The 15,044-nt window shown below is 48.5% G+C and overlaps 1 protein-coding gene and 1 long non-coding RNA gene across 2 annotated transcripts; both read left to right on the forward strand.

The window, feature by feature from the left end:
• Positions 1–929: 929 nt before the first annotated feature.
• KCNE2 (potassium voltage-gated channel subfamily E regulatory subunit 2) lies at positions 930–1,553 on the forward strand (the record flags this gene model as incomplete). Its single annotated transcript, XM_084277918.1, has 1 exon — positions 930–1,553. The coding sequence occupies one exon, from the start codon at positions 930–932 to the stop codon at positions 1,302–1,304; it is 375 nt and encodes a 124-aa protein (XP_084134044.1). The 3' UTR covers positions 1,305–1,553.
• A 2,401-nt stretch (positions 1,554–3,954) lies between these two features.
• Positions 3,955–8,999, forward strand: LOC311189022. Its single transcript, XR_014617147.1, has 3 exons — positions 3,955–4,029; positions 4,977–5,038; positions 8,916–8,999. It is a non-coding gene; the product is annotated as an uncharacterized lncRNA (long non-coding RNA).
• Positions 9,000–15,044: the final 6,045 nt, after the last annotated feature.

A 15,044-nucleotide genomic window follows, 5' to 3' on the forward strand; every position in this document is an offset into this window, starting at 1 on the left:
AATTCTTTATTTCTGATCGAACAAGCACAGGGCTTTTTGTTCCGAATCAAAGAAAAAGCAGAGAGGCTTTACACGCAGCAGTTTCAAGGCAGTTTGTATTTGTATTTGCTTGTAGCTTCCTTCCTTTCATTAGATGGCCTTTCTCCCCTGTGTGTGAATGTCTGTGAGAACATAAATTGCAGAGAGACCTACATGTGTGCACACTCGTGTCCTTCTGTGGGTGCATATGCCTGTTCTGTGCACACGGATATCGATCGCAAGGCTGGTCCGACAAGCAGAGGAAGGTAGGCTGCTGAACTTGAGTTCAAAATACACTGTGATTTTTTCTTAGTGATGAAATCTCACCACCCCTTACCATTGGCTGCCATAAGCTCATCACTGCTTGAAGACTGCAGAGAGATTGAGGTTTTGTGGAAGCTTTGACATGTGTTGTAGGGCTTTGCTGGCATGAAGCAGTGAAGGACAAGTGTAATACCGGAGCATCAGACTGAAATCCTGCAGAATTCCTTTGCTTTTTGCAGGCTAGCAGGCTGCAATGCGGTCACACACCCTCCCCTTTTTGTGGGGAAGGCAGATTAGGACAGTGGCTTTTCTCCAAGCTTCGTGAGAGCTACTGCCTCAGTAGGAAAGGCAGTGTCCCTCAACCTCTGGGTCATGAGGGACCACGCTCATTGGATTTCACCAACAGGTATTTGGCTTCCCACAGACCAGAAATGACCTGAGTGAGGGGAGCAGTCAGACCTCCTTGGGTGTCTGAACATACTGAACCACTCAGAGATGGGGATTCTCAGCAGATCTGAAATTAGTACTACATCCGCACCGGCAAGTGGCAGGGGTTCTTATTTAATTGCCCTAATGTGAGCAAAAGAAGCCAATGTAACTGTTTACAATACGTATCGTGTGGTCTTTCATAGCCCTAACTTGCCAGGATGGCTGAAATGCGGAACTTCACTTGGGCAGTGGAAGATATTTTCAAGGAAACCTTTCTCACCTACATGAACGGCTGGCGGAAAAACATGACGGAGGCAGCCAATAAGCTGCAGGCCAAGGTGAACGCTGAAAACTTCGACTATGTCATCCTGTATTTGATGGTGATGATCGGGATGTTCTCCTTCATTATTGTGGCCATCCTGGTAAGTACGGTGAAATCGAAGAGGCGAGAGCACTCCAACGACCCCTACCATCAGTACATCGTTGAAGACTGGGGCGAGAAGTATAAAAGCCAGGTTCTGAATCGAGAAGACCTCAAGTGTGTGATCCATGAAAACTTGGGTGCAAAGGACAAAACCCCCGGATCACCTTGACTTTCTGGAAACACCGGGAATGAGGAAACCAGAAAGCTACAAGTAGGGAACTCACCGGAATTGCACATAGCTGTGAAACCCTTCATGAAATTAACAGACAGGTCAGTGTGGAATACAGTGCTGAGGAGTTCGACATTTCTGTTTTCCCATGAGGACTCTGGCACAGCTGCCCGGAGAACACCGAAGAAAAATGCATAATTGTGCTTTGCTTTGATATTCTGTTCTTCAGGAAAATAAAACCAACAGAATAAGAAACTCGATCTTTATTTTTATAGTTTTAGCATTTTTTTAAATCCAGCAGCAGATCTGGATGCTCCCACCTCACAGTAACTGTGAATTAGTGGTCAAAAGTGCTGATTTAGATGCAAACTGTATGACTTAAGCCCATCTTAAAAATAACTTGAAAATGCACAGTCAAATATCAAAATCTCCATCTCTTAACCAAGCAATGTGTTACGGTATGAATCACAGGAGGTAACCTATACCTACACACATTCATTCCAAACAGGTTTTTTAATGAGCTGGCTCCCATTTTGATTTCATTATTCATTAGCAGTAAAGACTGACTCATGGCCTTCTGACAAGGCCTATTTCATAGTAAAAGAGCTGCTGAACTAGAAGTCTGATCTAGCAGCATGTCCTGGTTGTCCATGGCAGCTTCCAGAGGTTCAGCACCTGTTTTCAAGTCTATAGCTGGCCAAGCCATCTCTTCTGCAGCAAATTGGCTCCCCAGAGCAATCTGTCTACCAGGGATGCAAGATGAGTGATGGACGCACTGGTTACATCCTGTCAGCCAGGGCTCAGTGTAAACCTGTGATCCCTGCGATCCCACTTTCTGGCTTTCAGAGAAGGGATTTCTATACCCAGTTTACCAAGGCTGTCCCACTGCCATGCTTCCTGAGGGATTCCCATGGCAGGTACTGTTTTCCACTGGCTGGGAAATGGACTTGTCTTCTCCTAGCTGCTGAAGTATCACAACACTGGCTCTCACTGAATAATTAGAAATAATGTTGACACTTCTAGTATTAAAACATGTTCCATTTTGTAAGACTCTGGGTTTAACTTCTATTCATGTTGCCAGACTTAGGTTGCTTAAGCTCAAGTCCCCATGCCTGCCATCTATCGTGTGGGCTTGTTTGTTTTTAGAAAGTTTTGGCTGAAACATTTCAGCCACGTCTGGCGCTGCATTTCTGACAATTTTGTTTTGCTCATGTTAAAAAGAAGTGAAAAAGAAAAGGGCTTCTTTTGCTGGGAAGCTTTGGCTTGTTTTGGAGATTGGTCTGGGGATGTGGCACAGCGGCTGCTCCAGATGTATCTTTTGCTGGTGCAATTGTAAGCCTTTGAATAACCTCAACCAGCTCCCCTGCTCCTACCACAGCTGTGCTCCATGCCCAGGCCACAGGACCTCCCCACCTGGGCCAGGTGCTGTGGCTACAGTAGTCACGGAGAGTCCCTTTTTGGCAAGATAAACTCAAGAGGAGCACCCCGGGAGAGCTTGTGCATGAGCTTGGTGCTTGGAGCACCAACATCCCTAACAACTGACTGGCCTGGTCAGGCCCTGCTCCCCATCAAAACTTCATGCGGACTGCATGAAATTCAGCAGGGCCAAGTGCAAGGTCCTGCATGTGGGTTGGCTCAATCCCAAGCACAACTACAGGATGGGCGCAGAGTGGACTGAGTGCAGCCCTGAGGAGAAAGACTTGGGGTGCCAATCGATGACAAACTCAACATGATCCAGCAGTGTGCACTAGCAGCTCAGGACAACCGTGTCCTGGGCTGCATCAAGAACAGCATGACCAGCAGTGGTGATTCTGACCCTCTGCTCTGCTCTCATGAGACCACACCTGGAGTACTACGCCCCCCGTATAGGAAAGGTGTAGAGCTGTTGGAGCGAGTCCAGAGGAGGACGACAAAGATGATCAGGGGGCTGGAGCACCTCTCCTATAAAGTCAGTATGTGAGAGTTGGGCTTGTTCAGCCTGGAGAAGAGAAGGCTGCTGGGGTGACATAATTGAGGTGTACCAATACTGAAAGAGGTCCTACAGGAAAGTGAGAGAGGGAATGTTCACCAGGGAGTGTAGTGATAGGACAAGGGCTTGAAGCTGACAGAGGGTAGGTTTAGGTTAGATGTTAGGAAGAAATTTTTTACTGTGCGGGTAGTGAAGAGCTGGCACAGGCTGCCCAGAGAGGCTGTGGGGGCCCCATTCCTGGAGGTGTTTAAGGCCAGGTTGGATGAGGCTTTGGGCAACCTGCTCTAGTGAGGGTGTCCCTGCCCATGGCAGGGGGGTGGAACTAGGTGATCTTTGAGGTCCCTTCCAACCCAAAGCATTCCGTGGTTCTGTGGTTCTAAAACCTGGCAGTGGCTCCCACCTCCGACCCGGCGCCGGCCCCGGTGGCAAGCAGTAGGCTGTGAGGCAGGAATGCACCGCAAGGCTGAGGACAGAGACCTCTCTTACTTTGCCCTCGGATCTACACCCCCGGTATATGTGGGAATTGCTTGACCTCAGAATTCATTTTTTAGAATTTTTTTTTTTTTAAGAACCGGGGACTACGTTCTGCTCCCGCCTCAGGCGGCAGCTGGAACACAGCGGTTTGCGGCAGAGCCGCTCGGGGCGAGGCGATGCGGTCGCTCCGCCGGGCCCTGCCCCGCCGGGCCCTGCCGCTGTCGCTCCTGGGAGATGTAGTTTGTCGCACCCTCCCGCCCAGAGCCATGGCCGCCCCGTGAGGTAGGAGACGCGTTTCCTGGGCCTTCCCCCACACCCCTCCTTGCGCGGCTGCCCGCGGCGCGGGGGAAGGCGGCTGGCGGGGGCGAGATCCGGCAGGAGCGGGGCCCCCCGTGCCCGCTCCGACCCGGCCTGCTCTGCCTACGCGGCAGCCCTCCCTCCGGCCTGCCAGCCCCGGAACCCTCAGATCCCTTCAGCTTTCTCCTGCTCGCCTTTCTGCCTGCTGCTGACCACCACACCTTCCTTTGCCCGTTCTCCAGCCCACCTTCTTGCTCTCCTGCCTACCTACCCCCCTTGCCTATCGTCCTGCCTTCCCCTGGCTGGCTGCCTGCCATCCACCTTGCCCACCTGCCTGGACCCCCCACCCCCACCCCACTCCCCGCCATGAGCCCCGGGCAGCAGAAAGTCCCCACCTCTCGGCCGAGGTGCGGTTTAAATGCTGCTGGGGAGACGCTGTGGCTCTATGCCACAGGCAGGCCTGGTTCAGCTGCCTGCTGGTGTGTTGCTGTGGGGTAGGATACCCTGCTGCCTGGAAGTGGGCTTTACTGGGTATGAATCTGCCGGGTTGTGGTGTTTTGTAAAGAAAAAAAAAATGAAGCCAATAAGAAAGCAGGATCTGAAGTTAGTATTTGTTGACAAAAAGTTTGGTTTCCTTAAGCATGCATGTTGGTTGCTGGCTGTGCTGGGCACTGGTGCTGCAGGGAGCAGGAAGTGACCTGGACCAGGGCAGAGCTGTGGTTGGAATGGAGGAGGCGGCAGAGGCTGCCAGCCCAGCAGACAAAGGAAGGCCTGCAGCTTGCAGGGACACTGGGACATGGCTTGAAAGGGTGCCCTGGGACCCACAGTAAAAGAGTCCGATGTGCTACTGACATTTTGGGGGTTGATTTGATTTGGTTTTAATCCAGTCACTATGGCTGATACATCTCATCTGCTCTGTTCTTGTTTTCTAGAGTTTGGAGCATGTGAGCTGCTGGCAGAGGAATCACTGATATTTTAATTTCTGCTTCTTCAGGTATGGAGATCTTACATGGCTTTGTATTTTTTATGTTTCCTGAGTTGGTGTTAGTTCAGGAATTTGTTTTTCAGTGACACTAGTATAAACTGAGTGGCTACAAGGGTCTTATGGTGTGATGCCTTGATGCCTTGACCTGCCTACACATATAGGTTGTAAATGTACACAGGTCTGAGAGTGCTTCTGTTTTAATATAATCACTGTATCTTGTGGCAGTGTTTTGTGATGGATTCTTAGTGCAACAGCTCTGGCTCACAGTTGCATCCACTGTGTTTCCCTGCACCCTGTGGCCTTTACCATATTACTATGTTTTCCCATGATCCAGTAGTCTTTTTTTGAGGAGGCTTGTCTTGCAGATGCTCAGCTTGACGCGTGACACAGCAGGTCACGTGCAATGATGAGTCCTCCAGTGACTGTCCAGGTGGGAAGCATATGTTTTTCTTCCTGAAATCCGTGCATTAAAGAAAGCAGCAACAAGAAAGAGGTGGAACGAAACCCCTTTTCTGTCTCAGGACATATGCAGCCATCACTCCATTTTAAATAGAGTCATATCACCATAGTAGCTCGCTGCTTTCTGAGGCTGGTGTCTTTTATAGCTTTGCACAAAGTGGATAAAATGGAATTGCTCAGAAATCCCCAGTAGACAAAAGAATATCTCCAGTCCCATTTACTTGATGGAGGTATTGGCAGGCTGAGTAAGACTTTCAGCCAAGACAACTCAAGTGGGTTTGTGAGTACCCAGATGCCTGTGTGGACGTTTTCTGGTGCGTGCAAGCCAGTTGATACTCTGCTGCTGCACAAGCAAACAATGGTGTGAGTGGCTGGGCTGTGATGTGGTTGCTGTGGTGGACTGGAGCTGTAATTCAGTGGCTGAGAGACCTGGATTCAATTCTGTACTCCACCACAGACTTCCCATCTGACTGGGGCTCAACTCCTTTGTCTGGGGTGGTCTGTGTTGCACAACACAGCGTTGTGCAGAAATCCTGGGGCTGGTATCTGCTGAAGACTAGCTCTGGGACTTGGTGCAGCCCTCCCTGAGAGTTCTTTAGCTCTGCTGAGGACACAAGCCTTGAGGGCTGCATTGGTGACTCTCTGCTCTGGACTCAGAAAACGTTTCAGCACTTGGAGCTAACGGAGGATTGCCAGTGCAGCGCTGAGGTGTGTTGTATGGGCAGACACTCTTCCTATCTGCAGTAGTTTGATCTGCTTCACAGGGGCGGTTGGAGTGAAAATGGGCTAGTGATTGTGAGGTGCAATCACAGTGAAGGCGGCCACTGATACGTGTGAGAGTGATGTCATTTTATCCCTGCCCTGCATAGGAGCCTGTGAGTGATGGATGGCTTAAGGAGCATCTGTCACAGTCTCTGGCAGGGCTACAGGCAGGGGCTAGTGCTCCTGTTTCTTTCTCACGTGGCTCAACACGAGACCTCCTTGCTCGTGAGTGAAGGTAATAGTGACCTTCTGTGGGGCCCAGTCTCTGTTGCCAGTAGCGCTGTGTTTGTTAAGGGAGCTTGTATTTTCCTGGGGAATGAACAATGCCTGGCTGTGGATCTGGTCTGAACTCCTATCTGCCTTATCTGCCCCTGAAAAGGCAAACATGAAACTTCAGCTGTTTATTTGCCAGCGTGCTTTTAAGATACCACAACCTTGAAAGTACAGTGTCTGAGCTCTTTGCTTTTGAACCAACGACCTCAGTGCTAACAAAGGTTGCTTTTCAAATGCGAAGTGAATCCTGCCTTCCTCTCTCCTCTTCCCACTTCTCCCTGCACTGTGCCCCAGCTCCACCTTTTTTTTTTCCTTTCCCGGAGTTTCAGCTGTGTTTAATAATTTAAGGTGGGGACTGGAAGAGTCAAAAGACAAATGGGGACAAGTGCTTGACCACTGGAGGCTGGTGTCACAGCAGGTGTGGGATGCAACACGGAGAGAGTGGAGTGGTGGCTTCCCCACTTACCTGCTCAGTTCCAAACACAGATGACACCGCGAGGACAGGCCACCAGAAGTGTCAGCTCTCGTAGGAAACGTTTTGGATCAGAACACCACCCTTCAGAACACAGGGAGAATTTCTTCCCTTCCCATCCTCTGTGACTTCAGCACAGCTGCTCCTGGGGGTTACACAGTTGAGGCAGATTCAGGCTGGTGTCTCAGCAGAGCGGGAGTGTTACAGGAGTGTTGCGCTGAATGCTTGAGCAGTCGACTGGCAGCAAGGAGCGTTCACGGGAGCACACGCTGGGATACTCATCAGATGCTGCTGCTTCTTGCTGGTGGGACAGTACCCTGCAATCAGACCCCACAGATGGGCTCGCATAATGTTTGCTGACTGTAAAACTTTCTCTGTACATAAAAAAAATCACTAAAATCCCCATTTTCAGCATCATGTGCCAGATGCTAGCCTGTCTTTGAATGGCTGAATTCTTGCCTTTTTACAAACATGTTGCAAAATTGATTCAGACTGAATTTACAGCAATTTAGGAGAAGAGTGAAAACTCTGTCTGATGAAGGTCCCACCCACATCAGCATTCAGAGATGAGGACATCCCAGTTGGGCAGTGCAGTCCCTTCAGATCAGGCCAGGCTTGTGTAACCTGGGTTTCAAGGAGAAGTGTGTAGCCATCTGACCCGTGCCCTGAGAACCTGACTGTGCTCTGATGTGGGATTTTTGCTGTGACCATCTGGCCGGGGTTACTGAAATTCTGGAGGAAACATCAGAAGTTAAACTGCCTTTTTTTTCTGAAGGTGAAATGCCACTGACTGATTAGTTCACAGCTGTCCTGATGTTTTACCAGCTTGAGAAAGGAGCTGCAGAGTTCAGGATCAACACAGTAAATACCAAATGATAAGTTGGCCAAGCTGCTGCTGCCATATAGTTTGATCTTGGTGGTGTCTCCATGGGGATGTTTCCAGGGTGGGCTCTGTAGGGCGAGGATTTTGCAGCCAGGGGAAGATGAGAGAAGAGGATGCCCTAGCTGGAGAGTTAAGGGCGTCTGTGAAGAAGCTGGCTGAGCAGCGCGGGAGCTGCAAGAACATTTACTTGACTCCCTGTTTCTGAATAAAGGTCAGCAGTGGCCATTGTGGCATGGTGGTGATTTCCTTAGCCCAGCTGCTGCTGAAAATTTGAACTAAGCTGTAGGTGTTCCTCCTGCTTTTTGATAGTGACCCTGGTGTGACACACGCAGGAGACACCACAAGGGGTTCAGGCAGGGAAACATGCTTAATTTGAAACCCTGAAACAGTGTCAGCACTGGTGGAGCAGCAAGCAGAGGCTGTGCCTGTGTGCTGCCACCTTCACCATTCCCTTGGACATTTCTTAGCCCCAAAGTTCAGCTCTGAAATGTACGTTGACCATTCAAGGGATCTGGTGAGTGGTTGCTTCGCTTCTGAGTTACTGTGGGCTGCATGGAGAATTTAATCTGTTAGTAAATCAGAGAGAACTTGTAAATTATATTAGACACTAGGATTCATTAGGCATTAAGGCTCTGAACAGGGCAGGTGAGCTGAAAAACCACAAGATTACTCTTCTGGGTGTGCTTCTGTCCTCTACATCTCAAACATCACTGAGGCAGTCAAGCTTTTGTGAGCAGCCAGAGTTGTGTTTTCAGTTGGGCAGCAACCGGGATGTGCTGCCTGCAGTGGCAGCGCAGCCTCCACGCTGCGCAAGCCTGGCAGCTGCGCAGGACTTGTCAAACTCCTGTCCTTCAGCAGCATGGGTGTTGCTCCTGTCACTCAGCTCCAAAGAGGCCTGTGTAGGTCATTCCTGAACTGTGTGGCACCGGTACACTGGCAGGCGCCGTGCAGCAGGCGAGCTGGCTGGAGAGGTGCAGGGTGGACATGCTGAGTAGAAACGGATCGGCTAATTCTCTTTTAATTTCCATGTCTTCAAGATGCTCCTGCCCTGGTCTGTGCCTTTAGAAGTGTGACGCTCGTCGGTGCTGGGTGCAGCCGGCTGTGGGACGGACAGTATCACCACGCAGCCAAGATGGTGGCGTTTAACTGGAAGGTGAGGGTTTTTCACACTCAGAAAGCAATGAAGTCTGCTCTTTGAGGCAAGTGCTTGTAAGATGTGGTTGGGTGGATCCTGTGTTTAGTGATGGTGTCCCTGCATAGGTGAAGGTTCTTTAACCACTGCACTCTCTGCTCCTGAGGGACAGTGGACTTATCGCTGTCCTTTTTTGCCGTACGTGGTTCCACCTTGCAGGCTGGCCACAGTACCTTCTGTTGGGGTCTCGCTCTTTAGACCTGAGTATGGAGCTGGTAGGTGAGCTCTGCTCTGCCTGCCTCTGCTCCTCCTGAGTTTCTTCTCTCAATGCTTTTCTCCAGCTGCTCTTTCCACAGCTCCTTTTGTTACCAGAGGGTATTTTTTTCACTATGTCTTTTAAGTGTATTGGGGTTTCTCCACAGGCTGCAGGGGAATCCTTCTTTCTGGCACCTGGAGTGCCTGCCCCGTGCCTCTTCACTGACTTTGGTGCCTGCAGAGTTTCTCACATCTTTTCACTCCCTTCTCTGGTGGCAAAAAGCAGCTGTTAGCATTTTTTACTTCTTAAATGTGATTCCCAGAGGCGCTGTGACCGTCACTGATGGGCTCGGCCTTGGTCAGCGGTGGGTCCGGCCTTGAGCCGGCTGGTGTTTGCTCTGTCAGGCCTGCAGAGAGCTTCTGGCTGCTGCTTGCAGAAGCCACCCCTGCAGCCCTTCCCGTCCTCCATCAGAACCCAGCCACATAAAGCTACAACAGGGCCACAAATGCTCTGCAGGGTACATGTATAAGATACAGAAGTGTTTGAGCAGTTATCTCTTGCATTAACAGTTTCAACATGTTAAATCAAACCATTTATCCAGACAGCAATGCTAACCCCAAGCCTCAGCTTTACCTTTCTAGTGTTGCAGAACTGTGGTTTAAAGAGATTGCTGCTTTTAGTACATAGGGAGGTTGACAGACAATGGTGCATTTTTTTTTAAATTAGAGGGGAGTCACCTGATATGAAAGGTAATGGGCAGCTGGTAGACATCAGCATTATAAAGGACCCCACTTGAGCCTCTGATTTGTGGACTTTAAGGAGACAGGCTAAAGTGATATGGATGCAAGCCTTTTTTAAAATTCAGTCATGTGACAGTGGCCAAACAACTTTATGAGGTGCTAAAGACCACCTAAAGGGTGCAGGGGATACTGGGAAGCTCCTAAGGAGGAGCTGGCACTGTGCTCCTACTGTGCACCACCAGACTGATCCTGGTGGCTGGATGGCTCTTTGAAACAGTGTACTGGGAAGTTACCTACCTTCAACATCCTTCTGGAATTGAAATCTGTCACCAAGTGCCTGTGCTGCTGCTGTTGTATTTGTATTCTGAGTTCACAGTGTTACCTGTTTGCATTTTATTTTCCACACCATGTGCACTTACAATATCTTGCTTTCATAACATTGGAATATGTTGTGAACTTTTGGGGGTTCCAGGGACTAAAAACTCCTGAAACTGAATCATTTGAGGCTGTGGTGGTTTTTTTAAACTTCCAGTTTAAAGGCCTTTATCTGTACCTTCTAGATCTGGGCAAGTTAATTGCAAAACTACTACAGATTAAAACTTCTAGGAGCACAAAAGTGTCTTTGGGGATCACATCTGATAGCTGGTATGCACAGATTCATTGCTCCTATGAGAATTGTTCGGAAGCATTTCCACTTTTACAATCATACTAAGATGTTCAGTTCTCCCCCCTTCTCAGCTCTAGACTTTGCAATGTTCTGTAAAGCAAGGAAAAGCAACAGAGACCTGTTCAAAGGGGCTTTGTATCCAAACTTGAGTGAAGTGAGCTTGTTTTTATCCTTTCCCCTAGACGTTGATCTGCCTAGTTTAAAGTTTCCTACAGGAAAAAAAAAAAAAGCCTGAACAGAGAAGCATTACCATTGCTTTGAATAATGCTGTTGCTGTAGGAAGCTGTATAGCATCCCTGTAGATTCATTTTTAATTGTCCAAGTGTTCCAGTAACTGCTTAAGAATATTGTTTTGCATTTCAGGCTTTGGAGAATTTCCCATTGCTGATGTACATTTTGGCAGCTAAAACGTTGATTCTTTGCTTAGCGTTTGCTGGAGTAAAAATGTACCAGAGCAAAAAAATTGAAGAGAAACTGAAGAGGGAACGTGAACAGAAATTTAAAACAGAAGTGGAAAAGAAGGATGATTGAAGAGTCTCTCAGGTACAGAATTTATTTGACACCCTGGTGTTTGATAATGGCATTGACATATTAATCCCATTATGTTTTGGCTTGGGTACATTTGGATTGTGCAATTAGAACTATCACCACTATCTGAGTTCTTGTAGTGTTTATCTCCTGCGATGCTTCAGCGTGTTCGCACAGCCGTATCGTGCCTGTTCTTTGTAGGAACTGTGATTGCCACCAGAACAATTGGCCACCATGTTTTGTGATCTAGGAGATGTTAGCACAGAATTCCTTCTCTGCTTGTCATCTCCCGGAATTTTTAATCCCAGCCAATGGAGCAGGAAAACCTGATGCCTAGAGATATGGTTAAACAGGCAAAAAATGCATGAGTGGTGTGATAGCCAGGATGATGCAGTCAGTTAAGATACAAAAGAATCAGCCATTCCATATTAGTCAAATACATGACAAGTTGGTGTAGCTGGGAGTGCCAAATCTCACGCCATGGAGCTTCCCAAGCTGACCCAAATGCTACAGGTCACGCTGTGTAGCACCCACCATAGGTACTGCACTGAGAAAAATGGTCACCTTTCTGCATAAAAGACCAAAGTGGAGGTTACAAAAGTTCTTCAAGTTTTGTGTTTTCGTTCCCTGTGTGCTGAATTCCTTCCCACTGTTCTCAGAGTTTAAGCAATCATTGCCTGATTGGATCGAGTCCATTAGCAAAATGAGTGCTGACTAGTGCTAAGATTATATTCCCTGACTTGTTTGCTCCGTGATTTTTGTATCGGTTTGTTTCACATCTCTTCATTCTGCAGCAACATGGGAATTCTATTCCTGCCTGCCCTTTGTGAGCTCAGTGGGAGTTAGATGTAACGTGACTCTTTAATAAAATAAGAAACTTTACTTTCCCTTTCGGAGGTCATCACCTCACATATGAAGAGAGTTTCACTTTTTAGAACCCTTCACAAGTTTTGATTTCAGGCCTGTCACTGTTTTGTTTTGTGCATCAGGGTTTGGAAATTGTGACTAGAAATGAGGCCCTGGAAGTAACCACGAGAATGAAGTGGTTCATTCACATAGAGAAAACAACAAAAACAAAGGTGGTTTTAAGTCTCCTGTTTCAATCAGATTGAGGACTTGTCTCTGGGAATAACATCTTGTTTTGAATCAGTTTAGCCAGCCACTGGGAAATGCTGTGAGAGCACTTCTTTGCTGTTTTGCAGAATAAGACAGGCAGAGTACGTTATATGGGGGTTTACTGCTGAACCAATGGGATTTGGGCTGCGCTGCAAGCGAGCGAGCCTCCTACTTGTCATGAGCAGACCCCACGGCGCTGTGTGTGCAGCATCGGGCCCCAGGGAGTTCTGCCTGGCAGAGCCCATAGCCCCAGGGATTGCTGCGCCAGGGGAACGAGCCCTTCCCACGAGGCCTCTGGGTCCAGCATCTGAGGTTGACTTTGTTGAACGACTGGCATCAAACCAACTCTGATTTTGCAGAAAAATACCCTAGTTGCCCAGTCACTTGGTGTTTCCCACCAGAGCCCAGTCCTACCTAAATTCTGCCGTCTCTCAGACTGTCAGCCACGCCTTTCTATAATGGGATTTGTGAGAAGGGGTGAATTCTCTTACCCTAAAAATGTTCTCCAGTGTCAGCACTGCAGAGCCATGATGAGCTCCGATTGCAGCGTGCCACGTGGGCAAGCAGATTTAGTCCATGTGCTGCCAGTGTATCGTGCCCGCTGTTCTCACTGCTGTTTTCCCCACCCTGCAGATTTTCTGACACTTGGCAGCTTGCATTGGATTCCTTTCCTGGGAGAACGAAGCCTTCCTGTAGATGATGTGTCAAAGGAATAAAGCCCTTGAGAGTAACATTTGCTTAAATTATGTATCGACTTTTTATACCTACAGCAAAATATCTAAGCCTCTATTTATGCAATAAAGAAATCCTTTGTAAAAAAAAAAGAAAAAAAGTACTGGTCTTGCTTGCTGCTTACTCAAATGCTACAGTTGTATCTGCAGGGAAGGCTGTTTTTAAAGATTAGCTGCAAGGAGGTGGCTGGTTTTGAAGAGAAAAGCACTCTGCATCCATCATGGGTGTGTACAGGGTTCATGAAAGGTAGTGGGGAGGGCTCCGTGCAGCTGCTTCAGGGGTGTAAATCGGAGACTCGGGGGCCCTTGGCTGAATCCAGATGAACAAACCCAGGAGAGCGGCTTTTACAGGTGGCCTTTCTCAAACCACCTTCTGAACCTGGGAGGACTTCCTTAGATGAACCCAAATCAGTGCCACCTTTGGGGAGGTTTCATGCTGGGAGGTTTATTGTTTCGCTATGCACAGGACCTGAGAAATGTGTATGGCTCTCGCTTTACTACTTGGCCTATGAAGCAGAGAGGGTTTTCATTACTCTTGCTAGCTATTCTTGCAAGTGCAGTAACACCAAATCCCAGAGGATAAGTTAACTTCGTCGTGGTAGGTTAATCAACAGAGCAGATTTTTTTTCATAGAAATAAAGGCTTAGGCACATGTAGCAGCGTCAACAAGTACATTTCAGTGAGGAAGGACTTCCTCAATTCTTGCATCTCCTGGAAGTTAAGGTGAAGGGGAGGAAAGAGGAGGGGTAGAGGGGCCCTTGGAGAAGCCTTGGGAGCCCTAAAGGGCGTGGGAGGCCTCTGGGATGGCTCGCTCCTGCCCTCTCCCTGCGGCTGCGGGCTGAGGCACCCGCTCTGGTCACCACTGCAGTATTACCTAAGTTTGTGCGCAGCTGACAGGGCTGATGCTTGGAGATGCTCTCACTGTGGTGGAGTTACTCATCAGGAACTGCAGTGATTTTTAAAATCTCGCTGTTCACACGGTCCCTTGCTGACTGGGGAATATAGTATTGCAGAAACCCCTGCCCAGGATAGAGCAAAATCCTGGCTGTGGCAGCCTCAGGACTGCCAGGCTGGGGAATACATAGGGCCATTGCTAAAACAGCCGTTTCCCTGTGCAGTCTTGGCCCTCATCTGTCTGCAAAGGTGGAACTGAATGGCAGTGTAATGAAATGCCTCTGCGGTGTTCAGCGAGAGCAGCCCCCGCTAACCACCTCCATGAAACAGCTATCCAAGCAACCACACCGAGGTTCAGCTCAGACACATGCCCAGGCCTTAGTGGGAAATTGTCAGACCTGTGTTGTGCCAGCTCCCAAAGTAAGACGTGTCTTGGCTCCATGTAGTCACCAGTTGCCTATGAAGAGTGGCCCAGATCTAGATTTATTTAGACTCAACCAAAAGTACATCTTTCCAGGCCAGTAGTAACAATGAGTGCTTTTTGTTGCTGTTTTAAACCAAAAGCAGAGGTACCCTTCAGTACAGTTGCTCTGTAAGCATAATCAAAGGTACACAAACTCCCTTTGAAGCAAGCCATTTACCATCAGAGCAATTGGGCACCCATTGGACACCATGTAGCACCTAAAGCAAACCAGACCACCTTTAAAATCTTGGGGCCCTACCTTGCCAAACATGTACAAGCAGGGAATGCACACAAGGAACCTCTTTTTGTCTCAGGCTTGAATAGGGGAGAAAGCAGCTGTGAAGAGTCTCCTCACAAGTCCTCCACATCACCACCTTTTTTCCTGTACAGCCAAACCAGAACACCTCTTTGTATGTGTGAGACCTCAGATCTGGTCCAACCTGGCTGCTTTTTTTCTTAGCTTTGGAGCAGTGGTGCAGCATAGACAAACCGGAGAGCTTGTGATGGGTGTCACAGCAGGCTGAGATCCTGGTTTCCAAAATAAGAAGAGTTCTTATCCATGCCCAAACCTCAACCAATATCTTCTCTCTGACACACCAGGATAGAGTTTTGATGTACGTTATCACTGGATAGGTGACA

The sequence above is a fragment of the Gallinula chloropus genome (assembly GCF_964237585.1).
Source record: "Gallinula chloropus genome assembly, chromosome: 1".
In the NCBI taxonomy this organism is placed as follows: domain Eukaryota; kingdom Metazoa; phylum Chordata; class Aves; order Gruiformes; family Rallidae; genus Gallinula; species Gallinula chloropus.